Source organism: Geotrypetes seraphini, chromosome 12 (genome assembly GCF_902459505.1).
Source record: "Geotrypetes seraphini chromosome 12, aGeoSer1.1, whole genome shotgun sequence".
Classification (NCBI taxonomy): domain Eukaryota; kingdom Metazoa; phylum Chordata; class Amphibia; order Gymnophiona; family Dermophiidae; genus Geotrypetes; species Geotrypetes seraphini.
In genome coordinates, this window is record NC_047095.1 from 8,603,075 (window position 1) to 8,624,910 (window position 21,836).

Genomic DNA, 21,836 nt, shown 5'->3' on the forward strand with positions numbered 1-21,836 from the left:
CTCTAAAGTTAAAAGGGGATAGATTCCTTACAAACATAAGGAAGTTCTTCTTCACCCAGAGAGTGGTAGAAATCTGGAACGCTCTTCCGGAGGCTGTTATAGGGGAAAACACCCTCTAGGGATTCAAGACAATGTTAGACAAGTTCCTGCTGAACCAGAACGTATGCAGGTAAGGCTAGTCTCAGTTAGGGCACTGATTTTTGACCTAAGGGCCGCCGCATGAGCGGACTGCTGGGCACGATGGAACACTGATCTGACCCAGCAGCGGCAATTCTTATGTTCTTATAAGCGATATAACAAATTTTAAATAAACTTTGAATAGCTCTCAATTGCTGGAGGCAAAAAAAGAAGTTTTTATAGCATCTTCAAATGATGTTAAAATTCTAGGTTAAAGTCTAAAATTAAACCCCAAATTCTTGATGCATTGTCTATTCTGAAGACCTCTCCAGTTGATCATTTTACTTCACTTGCACACACACTCTTATGATTTCATGGTAAAGAATACTTCTCTGCAGAAACTGCATGGACAGATTATGGGAGTGCCCTCATAAATTAATGCAGAGGCTTTACAGTTACAATGCCATAATTTGGGCACTTCTCATGCAGTAACTGCAAACATTTACTGTGCTTTTGGAAAAGGGTTCCTAAATGTGAGCAAAAATCTTTCTAAAAAATGAGAAGATAAACTTTCAGATAGTGCAATATGAGTAATTTGCATAAATTATTGCACTCATTGTTATCACGGGTCTGAAAAATTTCCAGTTCCACTAAATAGTAATATATGGAGTGTAGTGAAACCTTCCAAAGAACAATCAATTAAAAAAAATAACTGTATCTGGTTGGTGATTGAAAATTTGATTAGACATTCAGTTCAGTCCTTGGCAAATAGTCCTTAAATCCGAGTAGAATAATTTTTGAAGGTTTCTTATACAGAAATGAAGTTATTGAAAATTGTTCACTTAACCTCCCCCCCCTCCCTTATATCAAACTGTGCTAGAGGTTTGTAGTGTGGGCCAGCAAGGTAAATGCTCCAACGCTCATAGGAATTCTACGAGCGTTGGATGCATTTACCGCACTGGCCCGCACAAAAAAACCTCTAGCGTAGCTTGATAAATGAGGCCATGAGTTGTTTGGTCAGTACACATACACATGTATGCGCACATTGGAAGAGGTGATTTTTGGAGCAGAGAGAGCACTTAAATGCATACGTTTAGGTTTTCAAACATATGTGCATAATTTTTTCATGGAAAAGTTTCCTGTACAAATAGCAGATAGATTCATGCATGCATTTATTTCCCAAGACAGATTTCAAAAGAAAAATTCCCCTCTGAAAATGTAAGTAAACTCTTTGAGTAAAAAGTACCTACAAGCTTTACAGATTCATGATTTGAAGTGTGTCCCCAAAGATAGCCTCTTAAGGAAAATACAAATTATATATTGTATTCCTTTAGCTATGGTGGTTTCGTAGTTCTGAGTTAACCTATGTTTGTTCCACAGTATGCAAAGGAGCTCTTTTACCTTTTGAAAATGGACAGCAAATGCAGTACTATGTCTAATCAACCTTTTTGGAAATTGTGGGTCCATGGCCAAATGTTTATCCTTCCTTCCTCCTGGTCACCCACCCCTGCCCTCGTGTAGTGCGTATGCTGTGGAGGTTTCTTCCTGTTCTTTACATTGCAGAGAATGTCATGGGCCTCTTCATATCTAGTAAGGCAGTGATTTCCAACCTTTTTCATGTAAAGGGCCACACTATGAATACGAGGAAAGCTCTGAGGGCATCGGAAGATTTCAAGATTACACATTTAGCCTATACTAGTTAGAATGCATCGCTGGAAAAATTCTGTTTTCATCGGACAGTCTTTGTTTTTAGCCAAAACTTTGGCGCGGTTTCTACAATTTTCTAAATGCAAGTGTGTCATGGTTCCCCTAGCTTTGTCGTACCACTACAATTACACATGCATCTAAATATGACTTCTGAGGGCCACAATGGAGGACTTCGGGGGTTGTGTTTTGAAGACCATTGTAGTAGACTGTCAGACTTCATGCGCTGCATGTACAAGTAAACCATGTGCCAACTTTGCATCATCTGTCAACACAATCATTGTGAGTAATGTGGATTCTAAATCATTAATCTGTAAATGCTTTAAAACAAGCACAAAATTAATATTTTATTTCAAACATTTTCCTATTAAGAAGATGAGAGATTTTCAGTTGCTGAATGAGAACTGTAAAATTGAAGTATATCAAAAGTTGCTGCCATGGGAAGCTCTCAAGGGTTTCCTATACAGTGGTACCTTGGTTTGCGAGCATAATTCATTCCAGAAACATGCTTGTAATCCAAAGCACTCGTATATCAAAGCAAATTTCCCCAAAGGAAATAATGGAAACTCAAGACGATTCGTTCCACATCCCAAAAACTTGAATCGAAAATACAATATTGTACGCACTTGTTTTGCAAGATCTCTCTCGTTTCGAACAGTCACTACACTGTGGGTGAATTGGGCGCGATGCTTTTATTATGTTCAGCCGCGATCAGTGATGCGATGCACATATATTGTGTGTATTTGACATGATGCACGTATGTAATAATAATAATAACTTTATTTTTGTATACCGCAATACCACAAGCAGTTTAGAGCGGTTTAATATGTTCTCGTACTGCAAGACAACGCTCATGTATCGAGTTAAAATTTAAGAAAATGTTTTGCTCGTCTTGCAAAACACTTGTAAACCACATTACTCGCTATCCAAGGTTTGACTGCAGTATCAAATTTTCAATTGTGCTTGTTTCTCTTATTGGAGCTTTAGAATTCTTTTACTGGAAGCTCATCGAAGTACCCACAATAATTTTGTTGAGATGTATTTGAATGCACTTAAGACGTGACTTATGCAAATTAATTTCAAGCATATTCATTGTGGATGGCTTGAAAACCAGATGTGTTTGTAGGGTTTATCAGGCCACTGCTTTAGGGTCAAAGTTAAAAGTTCATCTATAGTTTTATGTTCTATAGCTTCACAAATTCATATTTACATGAATTTTATCATTTCCAAGCATGTTTTCTTTATAATCCTACATGGTGCATGAGTTGATTGTTGCAATGTTTGTTTCAAAGCCACAAAACTACACTAGTGTTCATTAAAAAAAATCAACATTTTTTGTTTAAAATCCTTAGATACAGCTGGAGAAATTGCATGTGTTATGTTTTACCTACTGCTGAAGTGAGCAGGGGGGGGGGGTGTCAATGATCAGTGACCTATGAAGCAGGTTCATATATACTGACCTATTCTCCTTCTCAGCCAACAAACACAAGAGAAGCTCCCACTCGCACTTCGTTTCTCCCCCGGTTAGAGGATGCAAACTAAAAAAACACCATGAGCATCTTCTCTCACATTAGGCTGCTCTATGGGGTAAAGACCTAGAATAACTCCTATTGCCCACCCACTTATGAGGTATTCAGGAAATGCCTCAAAACTCACCTATTCCTGAAATACCTAGGACAGCTGACCCACTTCCCTCCTTCCCCTCTCTTGCCCTTTCTCCCCATTGTTCCCCACATCCCTTAAGTTAACTCAACTTGTACGTCACTAATCTTCTGTAAACCGCATAGAACTTAACGGTATTGCGGTATATAAACTGTTATTATTATTATTATATATACCTACATAAAAGTCACAGACTGGTTATTGCTCCCTCTCTGTATATACCCACATGCACACAAGCATTAGTTATTGCCCCTTCTCCATTCACATACACACATGGTAAAACCGCATGGTAGAACCGCAAGGTACAGGCGGAATAGAATCACTAATGTAATGTAATGTAAAAGCACACACGCTTTCTTGTACCCGCTGAAAGAAATGTGCAGTGGAGTGTGAAGGAAGGGGAATGATTGTAATTGGATCTCTGCATGTAATTTTTGGCATGCACTTTGCACCTGTTTCACAGAGTTTTCAAGCAGGGCTGACTCAACCAAGAGGCGCTAGTGCAGACACTACTCGGGTTAGACGACAAAGCGTAAGTATAAAAAACCCAAATCCTATTTCTGTGTGATGGAGAAAAAGACTGCTTAATAGCAACTACTGTTATGGTGGCGATACTATGACTCCTGTTCAAGTTTATTGGTGCTTGATATACTAATAATAACCTAAGCGGTTTACATTAAAACATAGTTTAGAAGAAAAAAGAAACAAAAATGTACTGTTTAGATCATAGGTCAGAAAACCCTCCAATTTTGTTAGTTTTTGCAATTAAAATCTTTCAATCAACAAATGATTTGAGCTCAAAAATTAATGAAACAAACAATTGTCTCAAAGTGTAGGCTGTTAATTGCAAGATACTTCTCTTATGGTACAGTTGTCTGCTAGGATCCTTAACCCTGTGATCTTAGCCAGACCGACTGTGCCATAAGGTAAATGTCTTGCAATAACAGCTACACTTTGAGATAACTGTTTCATTAATTTTTGAGCTCAAGACATTTGTTGATTGAAAGATTTTATTTGCAAAAATAACAAAATTGGAGGTTTCTCTGACTTGTGATTGAAACAGGAGCTGTAGTACTGCATTCATAATTAATTAAGCAGTCTGACCAGGTATATACAGTACATGACCACTGAGGTCTTTTCCTCCATCACATAAAAAAGTGTTGTGGTTTTTTTTTAAACTTGTGGTCTAACTTGAGTGATGTTTGCACTAGTGCCTGTCCTGGTTTTACCATTTGGCAGGGACAGACTGACTATTCAAGCAACCAGCAGAGCCCGAGGGCCCAGGGTAGTTGGGGCCAAGTGCTCAATTCCACCCTAAGTCCAGCATCCCTCTCTCCCCTTTACCCTAGGTCTTCTCCCTCTTCCGTGCTCCAGCATTTTTCTAATAATAACCTCAAGACGTTCTTTTCTCCGCACAGGAGCACTGGCAGCTACATAGGCTATCGCTGTGGCTCGCTGATGCTGGAACTTCTCTCTGCTGCAGCACGTCCTCTTCTGATGTAACTTCCAGCTTCCGCAAGGGCCCACCACATCAGAGAGAAGTTCAGGTTCATTCGGTATTTGATATACTGCCTATCAGTACCGAAGTTTTGGCCTCAGCAAGTCACAGCGATAAGCGGCCCTGCACGGAGAAAAGGACATCTTGAGGTATACAATGGGGGTGTTCGGAGACAGGGGAGATATTGGGGCACAGAAGAGGGAGAGGTGGAGTCCTGGACCTAGGGGAATCATGCATATGGTTTGCTAACTTTATGCGACCCCCCTACCCGCATCTTCTTTTACCTCATTAATGAACACTATAGATCAGAAGCAGAGTTAGCACCAGTCCACAACTAACACTTGATATGCCACAGTTCATATCATACATCACATTGATCAACAACTGCATCTACAATATCCAGTACTGTAATATTTGAATCTTATTTTGTGGAAGGTTGCTGACCTAAGAATTTATTGAACAGAAGCGTAGTATACAAAAGAACGTAGTATAAGAAAGAAAAAAGACTTGCAGTTCTAATTACCAGCCCCCTCTGCAGAGATGAACAAAAGGCTGGTACTATATATTCTGAATAGTGTTGTCCATTTAACAGTGATGCTAATAGCTGCCAGAACTGATTTGGTTCTGATTTTCCTATCATAATTTTGATGCAATTCTGCTATTTGGTTTATTATTGTGAGTACGTTGCTACCAGTAGGCGGACAAGATGTCCATCCACGCTTTGGGGGAGCAATGGCATAGTGCTGTCACAGCTGGTAATAGGAAGTTTTTTGCTCCCCCCTCCCCTACATATTGCCCAGGGCACATTTTGTCCCCGGAATATTTGCCCCCAGGATATTTCGCCCCTCCACATTTTGTCCCTGGGTAATTTTCGCTGAATTCTATCACCTGTGCTTTCAGGGAAAGTCCACCCCTGCCACCTCCCATGTAGCCTTCCCGGTCACCTGCTACCTCCCATTGGCAGTGCCTCCCTTATTCACCTTAACTTTATAGAGGGGTTTAGGGGGACTACGGTATTATATTTTTGCGGTATTATATTTCCCTGAAGATTTTCTCCTGGGAACATTCGGCTCCCCATGGTGGGATGTACACCCCATCACACAGAGTCTTAGCACTAGAAAGCAGGGATCTTGGAGAGCTACTGTATAGTGGTCCAAACTCTGAAAAATATCCACACACTTATCCATCCTTCTGGCTTTGAGACAAGTAATGTATAACTTTTTAGAATCCTGAAAAAATAAATACAATTGGCAGTCCTAGCCTCCTGAATTGTGAGCACATCTAACAGGGCTCCCCCCCCCCTTAACTTTGAGACATCCTGAAAACATCTGGAATATAATAAATGGCTATCCTGGGAGTGAAAGGTGTGTGTGTGTGTGTGGGGGGGGGGGTCGACGAAAAGTACCCAGGGTCAAAATGTGGAGGGGCAAAACATCCAGGGGGTGAAATGTGCAGGGACAAAACATCTTGGGGCAAAAGGTATGGGGGGTAAACATTCCGGGGCAAAATGTGGGGATCGAAACTTCTGGATCCTCTCACAGCCAGCTCTCTAACACTGCCAGCACCAAACCGTTGAGTATCCATGCATGCACGTACAAGGTTTGCCACATTGAGCCTTCTCTGACAGGACATCAGAGGCAACAGAATATGACAGGGCTTGAGTATGCATTTGCCCTCAAAGGCTTGACACTGCACTGTCTGTCCAAATGTAGGCTTAGCTCCCACAGAGGTAGGGTGGTAGGAGCAGCAGCAGTGGCAGGAGGTAAGGAATACTAGATGCCTGGGGGTGGGGGTGGGGGAGAGGGAAGAAGAGAGATGCTGGACACTTGATGTTACTAGGGAGGGGGAAAGATTCTTGAGACTAGTAGAATAAGGCAGTGGACTGATGGCAGTATAGGGCAGGGGAGCTTGTGACACTTTGACTGATTATTCACCTAAGACCATGTGTCACACCCTTGAGCCAGTCTTGTTTTCAGGAGAAATAATTATGGGGAGTTTCTGTAAGTCTTGTGATCACTGAACAAGGACTTGTCTTTATTGGACCCAAACTTTATTATTTATTTATTTATTTGTTTAGATTTCTATCCTGTTCTCCTGGGAGCTCAGAACGGGTTACAATTGACATTCACAATAAAGTTACAGGACAATAAAATTATAGCATTCGAATAAGAGACAAATGAGAAGATGTAGAGAGAGAAGGGAAGGGAGAGCAAGGGGAGCATGGAAGGGAAGAGGAGGGGTAGAGATGGGGGAGCGGAAGGGGAGCAAGGAGTTAAAGGAAGGGAAGGAGAGAACAGGAGAGTGGAAGGAGGAGAAGGAGAGAGGGAGGAGAGAAAGAGATAAGGAAGGGGAGCTAGGAGGAGGTTGTCCGTTAACATTGTTCAACTGAAGAGATGTGTCTATCAGCATTTTCTGGAAGGTCATCAGTGAGTCTTGTCTTTATTTACCCAATACGAGTCATGTTTTGGCGTACAACGCCTGCATCAGGGGTCCTGTGCTTTCTGTGCTCTGGCTTAAAGATTGATTCTGATCCCTGAGTTAATTGCATTTTGTTCTTTGGCTGATCCCCGATGCAGATGTTGTATACTGAAACATGGCTCGTGTTAGCACAATAAAGACCAGTCTTTGTTTATTGAGGGCCTTTGTGCTTTTTTCGCTATATTGTGTTTGCTGTACTTTGCCCATCTCTTTGCTGGTTATTAGACTCATGATCACTTTCATTATTGCCCTCCCCATTCTTTATTCAAAAAAATTCGGATGGTTATAAGAAATGTTGATGTACTAGGATGGAACCTAAGGAAAAGGCTGTTGCTTCAGAAATGTCAATATCGTAGCTGTTGTAACTTCTTTGTCTTGTGCCTCTCTCTCTCAAAAAATAACATTATGGCTCCTCGGTAAACGTAGTCTGTGTAATATTTCACTAAGTTATCTTGGAGAAAGAAAAAAATTCTGGGAAGGAAATGTTCCATCTGTTTTATTGAACATGGCTAACCTTGTATTCTGTTTTACAAAAATGTGCTTATGATTCAGATCCAGGCAGACGTTTCCGATAGTGTGGGGTGTTTTGTTTTGCTGAATACTTTTAAGTTCACCTATCCTGCTCCATTGGGAATGTCTCCTTTAAATATGGCGAAAAAGTATTTGCATTGTACAAAACACTTGTAGCCATATCAGTGAGAGGCAATTTTCAGTTGTTTTGTTTACCCTTGTAAATAGCTTTAAGATGGCCCTCTTTTAGAGATAATTTTATAACAGACACATTGCCTTTTTTTTTTTTTTTAAAGACCACAAACAATAACCTCACACCTCATTTCACTATTTAAGTATCACAACACCAGGATCTTGGTTTTCTTTTTTAATTGTAATTCTTTGGTTTCCCCCCTTTTTAATATTTCTGTAACAAGTGGATACTTGTAAATATTTTAAAATTTAAATTAATATAAAATGTTAAAAATAGGGAAATGTGATATGGAGACGACGTTTGTGGATTTTGATATGTTTTCTCACTAAGGGGTCCTTTTACTAAGCTATGGTAAAAAGTGGCCTTAGCTCGCCCTTATGTGATTTTTCTTATGGCCTAAGGCCATTTTTAATACAGCTGAAAAATAGCCACTATCCTATTTTTCTCTATTGTTTGCCACGTGTTAATGTGGCCATTAAAAAGAATTACCACGGGGGCACGTACCAATACCTATTTTGTAGGCGGTAAGAGCTCATGCAGTAATCCTATGCTAAACAGTATGTGGTAATGCAGATATGCTAACTGATCAGTATAGGAAAGCCTACTTTCTGCCCCAGATATGCTCTTTCCAACAAAAATCATATTTTTTTAGCACGTGGGTAGTACACACAGATTTTGAACTTACCACAGGATCCTTGAGTATGTCCCACGATAAGCCATTTTAAAAGCAGAGGTAAGTGCACACTAGCACTTACTGCAGCTGAGTAAAAGGACCCCTAAGGTTTTTTTGATACTTAGTACTGTTGTTTTGTTATTTTATAAAGCCAACCTAAGTATCTATGTACCTTTTTGAAATAAATTCCCAGAGACACATGTAAATGTGTATGTATATATCTCCAGGAATGCCAATGTGCAGTTTGCTTAAAAATTTTCATATATACACCCAAATGTTTTTTTGGGTTTTTTTTTTTTTTTTTAATAATACCTGTTTTCCATGTGCAAAACTTGCTTTACCTGTGGGAAATGCTTTTTTTTTTTTCCTTTGCTGCCTTCTATTTTTTTTTTAATCTTTATTGATTTTCAAATTTCGACAGTGCAGTACAATTAATTGAACATAAAATACTGCATAAAATGCACTATTAACTACACAAGTAATATATAAAACAATAATTTTCTCCCATCCTTCTCCCAATTATTAATACAATAAGACATATGATGTGATTATAATATTATTATTAAGTAATTTCAATCCTCAAAATACATTTCCCTCCCCCTACCCTGGATGTGTAAGGAAATCTAAGAAAAGGAGAGATACATGACCCTTATTGCGAAGTAACAAATGTATTCAATGGGCTCCACACTTTATTAAATGAACTACTAAACCCCATACATTCCGCATTCATTCTCTCATATTTATATGTGGTACACACATTTGCCCACCAAAATGTGTAATTTATCCTGTTGTGGCTCTTCCAGTTATATGTGACCATTTGGGTAGCTATTCCCGTCATGATCAAGAAAAGTGGGAAATGCTTCAGACTGTGGAGAAGTACAAGTACAAGGGGGCACTCGGAGAAATTGAAAGGGGATAGGTTTAGAACAAACACTAGGAAGTTCATTTTTACCCAGAGGGTGGTGGACACATGGAACGCGCTTCCGGAGGTTGTGATAGGCCAGAGCACAGTACAGGGGTTCAAGGAAGTTTTAGATAGATTCCTAAAGGATAAGGGGATTGAGGGGTACAGATAGAAGTAGAGGTAGGTTATAGGAATAGTCAGGGACCACTTCACAGGCCATAGGCCTGATGGGCCGCCGCGGGAGCGGACTGCTGGGCGCGATGGACCTCTGGTCTGACCCAGTGGAGGCAACTTCTTATGTTCTTATCTGCCTACAAATATGTGCAATTTTGAAATACAGTGGAACCTTGGTTTATGAGCATAATTCATTCCAGAAGCATGCTCATAAACCAAAGTACTCGTATATCAAAGCGAGTTTCCCCATAGGAACTATGGGAAACTCGCTTGATACGTTACCCCCCTCCATTCCCCTCCCCGATATCAGCGGCGCTGCTCGACCCCCCCCCCCCCCGACAACTGGTATCACTCCCTCCCGCTCACACAGGCCCCTCTACGTGAATTGGCACCCCCCACCCGAACAACTTCAAACTTACCCCCCCGTCTGGCACCGGCACGCAGCCCACAGGACGTGCCGATGCCACTTGAATCTCAAGTTTCAAGTTTATTCAGCATTTGATTAATAGCCTATTAAAATTGCTAGGCGATGTACATGGTTGTACATGGATGTACATAATGTACATGGTTGTACATGGTTGTACATGGTTGTACATGGATGTACATAAATAAAGAAAACGAAGAAATTAACACATTAACAATATAATTACTGTAAAAACGTACATAAGGGGTAAGGAAAGGAATTAAAAAGTTACAATGTTGGGTGTGGTTAAAAAAGGGAAAAACAAAAGGAAGGGTACAAAAATACCAAAGCACAATGCAAGGAGTAACCCTAAAACCGGTAAAAATTTCAAGAATTAAAAGCATCTTTGAATAAGTAAGTTTTTAAAAGTTTTTTAAATGTAACAATGTCGTGTTCGGTTCTAATATACTGGGGGAGGGCATTCCACCATTGTGGTCCTGTCACTGTGAACATATCTAATCTTCTTGTCCCTATGATTTTTAAAGATGGTACTGAAAGTAGGTTTTGATCTGATGATCGCAGTGAGCGTTGAGTTTTATATGGAATGAGTGATCTAGAAATAAATTGTGGTTCGCTTGATGCTAAGGTCTTGAAAATGAGAAGCATTATTTTAAACAAAATCCTGTGACCAATTGGTAGCCAGTGAGCGTCTATTAATAGTGGGGAAACGTGGTCATATTTTTTCGCATTGTAAATTAATTTTATGGCCGTATTTTGAATTATCTGTAATCTCCTTTTTTCTTTTTGTGTAATGTTAATGAATAGGGCATTGCAATAGTCAATTTTTGATATTATAAAGGAGTGAATTAGTATCTTTAATGAAGATAAACTAAGAAATTTGGCAATTGACCTAATCTGACGTAATTTGAAGAAACAATTTTTAACGAAGAGAGGGAGAGGGAGAACTAGATGGCCTTGAGCATGCGCAGATGCATGCTCAAGGCCCAGCAGAGGCAGGAACTTCTCCAAGCGGCACCGGCACGTCCTGTGGGCTGCGTGCCGGTGTCAGACGGGGGGTAAATTTGAAGTTGTTCGGGCAGGGGGTGCCAGTTTGCGCGGGAGAGGGGGTGGTGTGCCGGTTCACACGGGGGCCTGTGTGAGTGAAGGGGGAGCGATGCCGGTTACCGGGGGAGGGGGGGTGCTCGCAAATCGAGTCAACACTCGGTTTGCGAGACAAGATTTGCGAGAATGTTTTGCTTGTCTTGCAAAAGACTCGCAAACCGGGTTACTCGCAAAACGAGGTTTGACTGTACTGCACAAAGCATAGAGGTCACAGCTTCATTATAATATTAACATTTCACTTGGTCTGGCTCACTGAGATTGACCTATCTGATTTTTTTGTTATTGTTCTTTTGCAGTACTAAGCCCTAAAGCGTTAGGAATTGCCATTGCACGATATGACTTTTGTGCACGAGATATGAGGGAGTTATCCTTGTTGAAAGGGGATGTGGTAAAAATCTACACAAAGATGAGCCCAAATGGCTGGTGGAGAGGTGAAGCAAATGGAAGGGTAAGTTTTAAATCTGTTATAAATCGTAGAAATCTGCCATTGACATACATGTATATATGGTGGGCAGGGTCCCATAAATAGCACTAAAAATGAACATTGAAAAAAATTGGCACTAAGGCCCTAATTCTATTTTTTTTAAAAACCCCTAATGTTAGGCACCTAGATTGTTGTGCCTAGCCAATCTAGGTGCCTAACTTAGGGGCAGATTCTCAAAACTAAAATCTGCCTTTAACATGCTCGCTATAACGGTTCCAGCCGGTTAATCGTGCATGTATTTTAGCGGCAGATTACTGAGGTCTTTTCCGATACTGCCATGCAAATGTAGTACAACGAAGTCAATAATATTAAAATGATCACTCGGAGCGATTTTTGGCCAAAATTTGCCACAGGTCTGAGCTGTTGTTGCCTTACTTTCTGATCAGTGCCTGAGTGCTGATTGGCTCAGGCACTGACAGGAAAGTAAGGTTTCCCAAATAGATCGTGCATAACACAAAGCACTAATCGTAACTTTTAGCGATTTTGGACCGTCGGAGGTATACACTGTACACTTCTCCCTTGTCATTCGCGGGGGATACGGGCAGAGCCGGACCACGAATGCCGAAAAACCACAATTATCCGGCTCTGACCCACCCCCACCTCCCTGCCGCCTTCCTGGCCTTACCTGGTGGTCTAGAGGGCTTTTGGGGCAGGAGCGATCTTCCTACGCTCCTGCCCCGTGCAGATCGCCATCAGGAAATGGCTGTAGGGAGTTCCCGACGTAGTCTCGAGAGAGGGAGGGTGCAAGGGTTGGCAGTTTCTGGACTGGCAATAGGGAGGGAGGGAAACTGCTGCTGCATCCATGAAGGGGGGAGGGAATTGCTTGGGCTGCTGAACGTGGACTGGCTGGAGCGGAACGGAAGTGAGAGAGTTGCTGGATCTAGTCTGGGGGTTGGGGGGAAGGGAAACAGGTGCTGGACCCATGTGGTGGGTGGAGTGGAACTGGAAGGAAGGGAGAGGTGCCAGATTCACACCTGGGAGCTGAAGGGAGGAGATAGAGGTGGTGGATCCATGGGAAGGGGGAGAGGTGAAGGACCTGCAGGGAGGAAGAGAGAAAAGGAAAGGGAAAGAAAAAAGCTGAACCAAGCGGATGAAGGAAGAGTGAGTGAAATATTGAACATAGCGGAAGGAGGAAGGAACGAGAGAGAGTGTGAGAGACACATTGGTATAAGGGAGTAAGAGAGGAGAGAAGCTGGACACAGGGAGATATACAAAAAGAGGGCAGATGGTGGACATGAATGGGAGCATAGGAACAGGGACAAAAAGGGGAATGCTGCATCTGGATGGGGTGTTATATGGACATGGGAAATACTAGACATGGGAGGGTATATGGACACAGAGAAGATGGGGGAGAAGAAGGAAGATAATGGACAGGCAGGGCATAGAGATATAAGTGAAACTGTACACAAGAGGAGAGGATCATAGAATGGTGAGATGATGAAGGCAGGGAGAAGGGCACGGGGGAAATACTAGAAAAGGAAGTATAGGAGACAGAGAAGGGAGATGCTTGCTGAACATGGAGTCCTCCTGAAAAACATGCACAGAGATGGAAGATGAATAGTGAGCATGGAGAAAGAAGACATGACAAATGGTCAGGAGACCCTGACAAGTGAGTTAAGAGTAGACAGATGGAAACAGAAACCAGATCCTGAGACCAATGTGATTAGAATATATCAGATTTGAAATATGTATCCTGCTAGAGCTAATGTTAGACATAACTGGGGACTGCAAAGCCCAGGCTGTGCTGCTTTAACTTCCAGCTGGCTTAGGGCTTTCTCTGATCAGAGGAAGTTTCCCTAAATGCACTCCCCTAACACTATTCATGTCGTGTGACTGTGGTATTATCCCAGGACAAGCAGGCAGCATATTCTTAACACATGGGTGACGTCACCGACGGAGCCCTCGGTACGGACCTTTTTAACTAGAAGTTTCTAGTTGGCCGCACCGCGCGTGCGCGAGTGCCTTCCCGCCCGACGGAGGAGTGCGTGGTCCCCAGTTTCTTCGTTTCCGCGGAGCGAAGAAGACGCGTGTATTTTTTCAACGGCCGTTGAAATCACTTTTTGCCTTCCCGCTCGCGCTTTTGTTCTAAATTTTTCTCCCTTTACCTTCGGGTTTCCTTTTTATTTAAATTGCAAAAAAAAAAAAAAAAAAACTTTGATTTTTTCCTGTTTCTTTCGTTTTTGCCCCGGCGGGGCCTGTTGCCATTATACAGGCCTCGGACTTCGATTTTGCGGAGGCTATCTTCCCCTTCATGCCCCCGCAGGTCGGTTTTAAGAAGTGCCAGCGGTGTGCACGCCCGATCTCCGTATCTGACCCACACAATTGGTGTTTGCAGTGCCTGGGTCCGGAGCATCGGGCGGACTCCTGCACCCGCTGTGCCACTTTGCAAAAACGAACTCTTAAAAACCGAAGAATCCAGCAAACCCTTCTCTTCGGCACCGAGTCGGCGATGGATTCCTCACCTTCAACGGCGGTACCGCAAAAATCGGCACCGTCAAGCTCGACACCGACCGACCCCCGCATCGGCGCCACTGGCGCCAGGTAAGCCGGCTAAGAAGCCTTCCTCTTCCCTTGAGCGCCCTCCTGCTACGGTGGCGACACCGTCCCTACCGGCATCGCACCGGTCCCGTAAACGCTCCGCCCCGATATCGGTGAGTGCCTCGTCATCGGCCTCCTCATCACCGGGGCGTGGAGCGGCATCCAAGGAACCGAAGAAAAAGAAAGCGGTTCCGATGCCACCCCTAGATGACCGTATCTCGGCCATTCTACAAACTCAGCTTCAGGAGCAGTTGAAGAAACAACTTGAACAACTGCTACCCTCTATCCTGGCACCGCTCCTTCCGGTACCAGACCGGCCCGAGCCCCGCACCGAGCCCCCGGTGTCCACTCCTTCGGTACCGGTAAACACCTCGATGCCGATCCTTTCGGCCCAACAACTTCATGATGATCCTGTGGTTCATTCTCAACCCACAGTGGATCCTCCTCGGCACCAGGCGGTACGGCACTCTTCTCGGGACCGAGAACGACGCCGATCGTCCTCCCCTGGTACCGTTTCGGTGCGCTCTGGTAAATCTTTGTCCAAGACTCGCCACACCGCACCCTCCACCCCGGTGTCCCGACATGCACCAGAGGTCAGGGATCCTGATTTATGGGAGGAGACTCCTCTCGGTACCGAGGAGGATCCCTCCTCATCTGATGAGGAACCATCGGCACCTGATGCCACCTCTAAACCTGAACAGTCCTCTTTTTCTAAATTTCTGAGGGAAATGTCTGCTGCTCTGTCCCTTCCCCTGGAATCTGACTCCAAAAAGTCCCAAGCCTTTTTAGAAGCCTTAGACTTTGAGCAACCTCCTAAGGAGTTCCTCAAGCTTCCCGTGCATGACATCCTACGGGAGACATTCTACAAAAACTTGGAAAATCCCCTCACGGTACCGGGAGCTCCCCGTAAACTGGACAACCTTTACCGTGTCATCCCTATTCCTGGATTCGACAAATCTCAATTGCCCCATGAGTCCCTTCTGGTGGAATCCACCTTAAAAAAGACTCAGGGCTCCAGTGTCTATGCCTCTACCCCTCCTGGCAGGGAAGGTAAGACCATGGACAAGTTTGGCAAGAGGCTTTACCAAAATGCCATGCTTGCCAACAGGGCAAACAACTATTCCTTCCATTTTTCCTTCTATCTCAAACACTTGGTCCAACAGCTGTCTGCCCTCCAGAAGTACCTACCTGAGCGCAAGGTCCCGCTATTCCAACAGCACATCTCTGGCCTTCTCCAAATGCGCAAGTATATGGTCCGCTCGATATACGACTCCTTCGAGCTCACCTCTCGGGCCTCTGCCATGGCTGTAGCCATGCGTCGCTTGGCCTGGCTCAGAGTCTCCGACCTGGACATCAACCACCAGGACCGTCTGGCCAACGCCCCCTGTCTCGGGGATGAGCTTTTTGGAGAGTCACTGGATTCCACCACCCAGAAACTCTCTGCCCATGAGACCAGGTGGGACACCCTGATCAAGCCGAAAAAGAAGGCACCGCCTACCCGTCCTTATCGGCCACAAACATCTTATCAACGGAGGTTCTCAGCCAGGCCACTCAATCCGCCTCCCCAGCAATCTAGGCGGCCCCGTCAACAGCAACATCACGCTCAGGCTCGATCTCAGGCCTCTCAACCCTCTAAGCCTCCTCAGCCTACTAAACAAACTCAGCCCTTTTGACTCTTCTCTCCAGGGCATAGCCAGTCATCCACCTTTGCTACCTCTTCCACAACCCATCGGAGGTCGTCTCACCATTTTCTCCAGCCGTTGGGAAATCATTACATCGGACCAGTGGGTCCTCAACATCATCCGCCACGGCTACTCTCTCAACTTCCAGACTCTACCTCCGGACAACCTTCCCGTAGAGTCTGCTTCAAACTCATCTCAAACCCCCCTCCTCCTGAGGGAGGTTCAATCCCTCCTCCTTCTCAATGCCATCGAAGAAGTACCTCCAGATCAAAGGGGGCAGGGATTCTACTCCCGCTACTTCCTGGTACCCAAAAAGACGGGAGACCTCCGTCCCATCCTCGATCTCAGGGACCTCAACAAGTGTCTGGTCAAGGAGAAGTTCAGAATGCTCTCCCTTGCCACGCTCTACCCTCTTCTTTCTCAACACGACTGGCTATGTTCCCTGGACCTCAAAGAGGCCTACACTCACATCTCCATCAATCAAAATTCTCGCCGCTACCTGCGGTTCCAGGTACTGCACCATCACTATCAGTACAAGGTGCTACCGTTCGGCCTCGCTTCCTCTCCCAGGGTCTTCACCAAGTGCCTTATAGTGGTAGCGGCCTTCCTCAGGTCTCACAACCTCCAGGTGTTCCCCTATTTGGACGATTGGTTGGTGAAAGCACCTACGTCTCAACTTGTGCTACAGGCTACTCATCACACCATCTCTCTCCTCCACCTCCTGGGGTTCGAGATCAACTACCCCAAGTCGCATCTGCTTCCCACCCAGCGACTTCAATTCATTGGAGCAGTTCTGGACACCACACTAATGAGGGCTTTTCTCCCCTCCGATCGTCAGCGGACCCTGCTCCACCTCTGTCGTCAGGTGCTCATGCATCCCTCCATTCCTGCCCGGCAGATGATGGTCCTCCTGGGTCACATGGCCTCGACGGTGCATGTCCTTCCTCTGGCACGTCTCCACCTTCGCACGCCTCAGTGGACTCTCGCCAACCAGTGGTCACAGACTACGGATCCTCTTTCTCATCCCATCTCTGTGACATCATCTCTTCAGCAATCTCTCCAATGGTGGTTGAACTCCTCAAATCTTTCCAGGGGTCTACTTTTTCATCTACCCCCTCACTCTATGATCATCACCACGGATGCGTCCCCCTATGCGTGGGGAGCTCACCTAGGAGATCTACGCACCCAGGGATTTTGGACCCCACAGGAGCGTCGTCATCACATCAATTTCCTGGAACTCAGAGCCATGTTCTACGCCCTCAAGGCGTTCCAACATCTCCTCTGCCCTCAAGTCCTCCTCCTCTGCACGGACAATCAAGTCGCCATGTACTACATAAACAAGCAAGGCGGCACCGGATCTCGCCCCCTCTGTCTGGAGGCTCTGCGCATCTGGACCTGGGCCACGGACCGCAATCTCTTTCTCAGGGCGGTCTATATCCAGGGCGAGCAGAACTCTCTGGCCGACAATCTCAGTCGCATCCTTCAACCCCACGAGTGGACGTTGGACCCCCCGACTCTACTCTCCGTCTTTGCTCGATGGGGCACTCCGCAGGTGGACCTCTTTGCAGCCCCTCACAATCATCAGCTGCCCCTATTCTGCTCCAGACTCTTCTCTCCTCACCGTCTGGCCCCGGATGCATTCCTGCTCGATTGGAGGGATCGGTTCCTGTATGCCTTCCCTCCACTTCCTCTGATGTTGCGGACCTTGTCCAAACTCCGCAAAGACCACGCCACCATGATTCTGATCGCACCTCGGTGGCCTCGCCAACACTGGTTCTCACTCCTGCTCCAGCTCAGCTCCAGGGAACCCATTCTACTTCCTGTGTTTCCTACTCTACTTACGCAACAGCATCAGTCTCTGCTACATCCCAATCTGTCTTCGCTCCACCTGACAGCTTGGTTTCTCTCGGGCTGACCTCTCCGGAGAATCTATCTCAACCGGTCCGCCTCATTTTGGACGCTTCCAGGAAACCGGCCACTCTCCAATGTTACCATCAGAAGTGGACCAGATTTTCCTCCTGGTGTCTCCGGCATCATCAAGAACCCACCTCCTTAGCGGTGGAAACTGTCTTGGAATATTTGCTCTCACTGTCCAACGCTGGCCTCAAAACTACCTCCATCAGAGTCCACCTCAGTGCCATCACTGCGTTTCATGAGCCTATTCTCGGAAAACCCCTCACGGCTCACCCTCTGGTTTCCAGATTCATGAGAGGACTCTTCAACATCAAACCGCCTCTCAAGCCTCCTCCTGTCGTCTGGGACCTGAATGTGGTTCTCTCAGCTCTCATGAAACCTCCGTTTGAGCCTCTTGCCACAACTTCTCTCAGGCTTCTTACCTGGAAGGTGCTTTTCCTAATTGCCATCACCTCTGCCAGGAGGGTTAGCGAACTGCATGCACTGGTTGCCGACCCACCTTTCACTGTTTTTCACCATGACAAGGTTGTTCTGCGTACCCACCCTAAATTCCTTCCCAAGGTGGTCTCAGCTTTTCACCTCAACCAGTCCATTGTGCTGCCCGTCTTCTTCCCTAAGCCTCACTCGCATCCTGGGGAACAGGCGTTGCACACGCTGGATTGTAAGCGTGCCCTTGCTTACTATCTTGATCGTACCAGAGCTCACCGAACAGCCCCTCAGCTCTTTTTGTCTTTCGACCCCAACCGTTTGGGTCGTCCTGTCTCCAAACGGACACTTTCAAATTGGCTTGCTGCCTGTATTGCTTTCTGCTACGCTCGGGCCGGTCTCTCACTGGAAGGAACTGTCACGGCACACAGTGTCCGAGCTATGGCTGCTTCCGTGGCTTTCCTCCGCTCCACGCCCATCGAGGACATCTGCAAGGCGGCCACTTGGTCCTCAGTTCACACGTTCACTACTCACTACTGTCTGGATGCATTCTCCAGACGGGATGGACACTTCGGCCAATCTGTGTTACAAAATTTATTTTCCTAATGGCCAACCATCCCCCCTCCCTCTTTGTTAGCTTGGAGGTCACCCATGTGTTAAGAATATGCTGCCTGCTTGTCCTGGGATAAAGCACAGTTACTTACCGTAACAGGTGTTATCCAGGGACAGCAGGCAGATATTCTTACGTCCCACCCACCTCCCCGGGTTGGCTTCTTAGCTGGCTTATACTAACTGGGGACCACGCACTCCTCCGTCGGGCGGGAAGGCACTCGCGCACGCGCGGTGCGGCCAACTAGAAACTTCTAGTTAAAAAGGTCCGTACCGAGGGCTCCGTCGGTGACGTCACCCATGTGTTAAGAATATCTGCCTGCTGTCCCTGGATAACACCTGTTACGGTAAGTAACTGTGCTTTCTGTTAGCATGATTTTTCTGCGTAGCATTCTGTAGTAATTTGGCTTATACAGTTTGCTCGATAGTGGAGGGGATATTTGTGAAGAGGATGGGAGACAGGGGTTTTGTTGATCCTTGCTCTGTATTATTTGTGCTTATAAAATGACAATTGAACAGAATATTGTTTTTTTTTAAACTTTAACTAGTGTTTAAGCCCGTTACATTAACGGGTGCTAGAATAGATCTGTCTGTCTGTCTTTCTTTCTGTCTCTCTCTTTCCTTGGCCACTGTCTGTCTTTCTTTCTGTCTCTCTCTCTCTCTCTCTGGCTGCTGTCTGTCTATCTTTCTTTCTTTCTGTCTCTCCTTGACCACTGTCTGTCTTTCCGTCTCTCTCTCTCTTTGGCCACTGTCTGTCTGTCTTTCTGTCTCCCTCTATTGCTCTCTGTGTGTCTGTCTGTCTTTCTATCTCTCTTTCTTTCTGTCTCTCCTTGGCCTCTGTTTTTCTGTCTCTCTCTGTCGCTCTCTGTGTGTCTGTCTGACTTTCTGTCTCTCCTTGGCCACTGTCTGTCTTTTTGTCTCTCTCTCTCTCTCCTTGGCCGCTGTCTGTCTTTCTGTCTCTCTCTCGCACTCTGTGTGTCTGTCTGTTTTTCTGTCTCTCTCTCTCTCTCCTTGGCCGCTGTCTGTCTTTCTGTCTCTCTCTCTCTCTCCTTGGCCGCTGTCTGTGTGTCTGTCTGTCTTTGTCTCTTTCTCTCTCTCTCTCCTTGGCCGCTGTCTGTGTGTCTTTCTGTCTCTTTCTCTCTCTCTCTCTCCTTGGCTGCTGTCTGTGTCTGTCTGTCTCTCTCTCGTTCTCTCCTTGGCCGCTGTCTGTGTGTATGTCTGTCTTTCTGTCTCTTTCTCTCTCTCTCCTTGGCCGCTGTCTGTGTGTCTTTCTGTCTCTTTCTGTCTCTCTCCTTGGCCGCTGTCTGTGTATCTGTCTTTCTTTCTGTCTCTTTCCCTCCCTCCCTCCCGTTCCCCGCCTGCGCCCTGCTCCCCTTTCTTTGCTCTCCCCTCCCACCCCACTCCCTCTCTGCGGCAGCGTCACCAGCTTCCAGTGCCATGGCAGTGAATAAACAGATCCTCATCCTCAACCCGCCCAACGAACTCAAATTCAGAGGTAAGGGGTTGTAGGTTCACCGCTGGGCAGGCAGAGAGTGCGGCTCCTGCGAGCTGCAACGGTGCTCTGACTCGGAGGGGAGAGTGGAGGCAGAGGAGAAGACCGTACACGTGTGCGACCAGGGAGCGGCAGTGGTTGTGGACTTCCCTCCCCTGGCTCCATAGCTCGGTCGCCACCACCTCCTTCTCTCCCCAGTGTCAGCTGGCAGTGGCGGTCTTCAGGTGTCCTGGCCTCCGCTATGCCATTTTGAGAGTTCCATGCCTCTTCTTAGCTGCTGGAGCTGGTTCTCCGCTGGTGCTCTGCAGCTGTCCTGTCTGTCTGGCATCAAACCGTCATGCGTGCACACTCCGAATGCGCCGAACTTTAATATTCCTCTGCCGGCCACGGAGTTACAGATCACGGAGGCAGGGATCACGCAGGTAGGAGTGCGCATGCGCGCTTAGGGTTTTATTATTAGTGATAAAATAAGTCCAATATAAAATCATAATTATTCAAGGCTTGTGCAGATGAGATCAGACGGTTTGTGGGGACGGGGCGGAGACGAGGGACCGAGCTCGTGGGGATGGGGCAGAGATGGGGACCGAGCTCATTAGGTGGGGACAGGGCGGAGATGGGAACAAATTCTTTCCTTGTGTCATTCTCTAGCTCAAGGTCGTTCTAGGGTACCTATCGGGCTGACCCTTACAGTCCTTAACTGCCATCATAGCTGGTTTCTTGTTCTGTAAACTTGCAATTCATGTTATCATTACAGAATAAATGCACTCACCATGAAAAGACCTATAAAAACACTCATTTCATGCTTGACAATTTTCACACCAATAATAAATCCAGCCCTGTTAATCATATGCAGTGGAATGTTGAAAACTATATATAACGGACCCTTGGAACACTGAGCTGTTTCTGCAATAATATTGTCATCTGGAAAACTAGCTGTTAGCTGTAGTTGTTGGCCCAGATATGTAAATTATACAGGAGCTAATTGTATGACTGTTTGCCTATATCTAGGTACTCAGAGGATGCATGGTAGGAGACAAGTCCCTTGAAGCCATTGTCTCACAATGTTCAAAGTCATAGACAAAAATGCAATTGATTTTGAATCAGATTTCTTGACCTTGAAAATGTATTGTATATCATCTGCATATATTTGATATGTATCTCCCAATCCGCTCAATAAAGGGCGTAACGGTCTTAAGAAGATGGTGAACAAGGTGGCAGACAAAGTGCAACCCTGCAGAACTCCATGTCTCATC

General features: G+C 45.5%; 1 protein-coding gene across 2 annotated transcripts in view; it reads left to right on the forward strand.

The window, feature by feature from the left end:
- Nucleotides 1-21,836, forward strand: part of VAV3 (vav guanine nucleotide exchange factor 3) — a 571,528-nt gene that overhangs the window by 541,773 nt on the left and 7,919 nt on the right. For both annotated transcript variants that reach the window (XM_033916404.1, XM_033916405.1), the window contains one exon: nucleotides 11,735-11,886. In XM_033916404.1, the coding sequence (XP_033772295.1) occupies nucleotides 11,735-11,886 (152 nt within the window). The remainder of the gene's footprint in view (nucleotides 1-11,734; nucleotides 11,887-21,836) is intronic.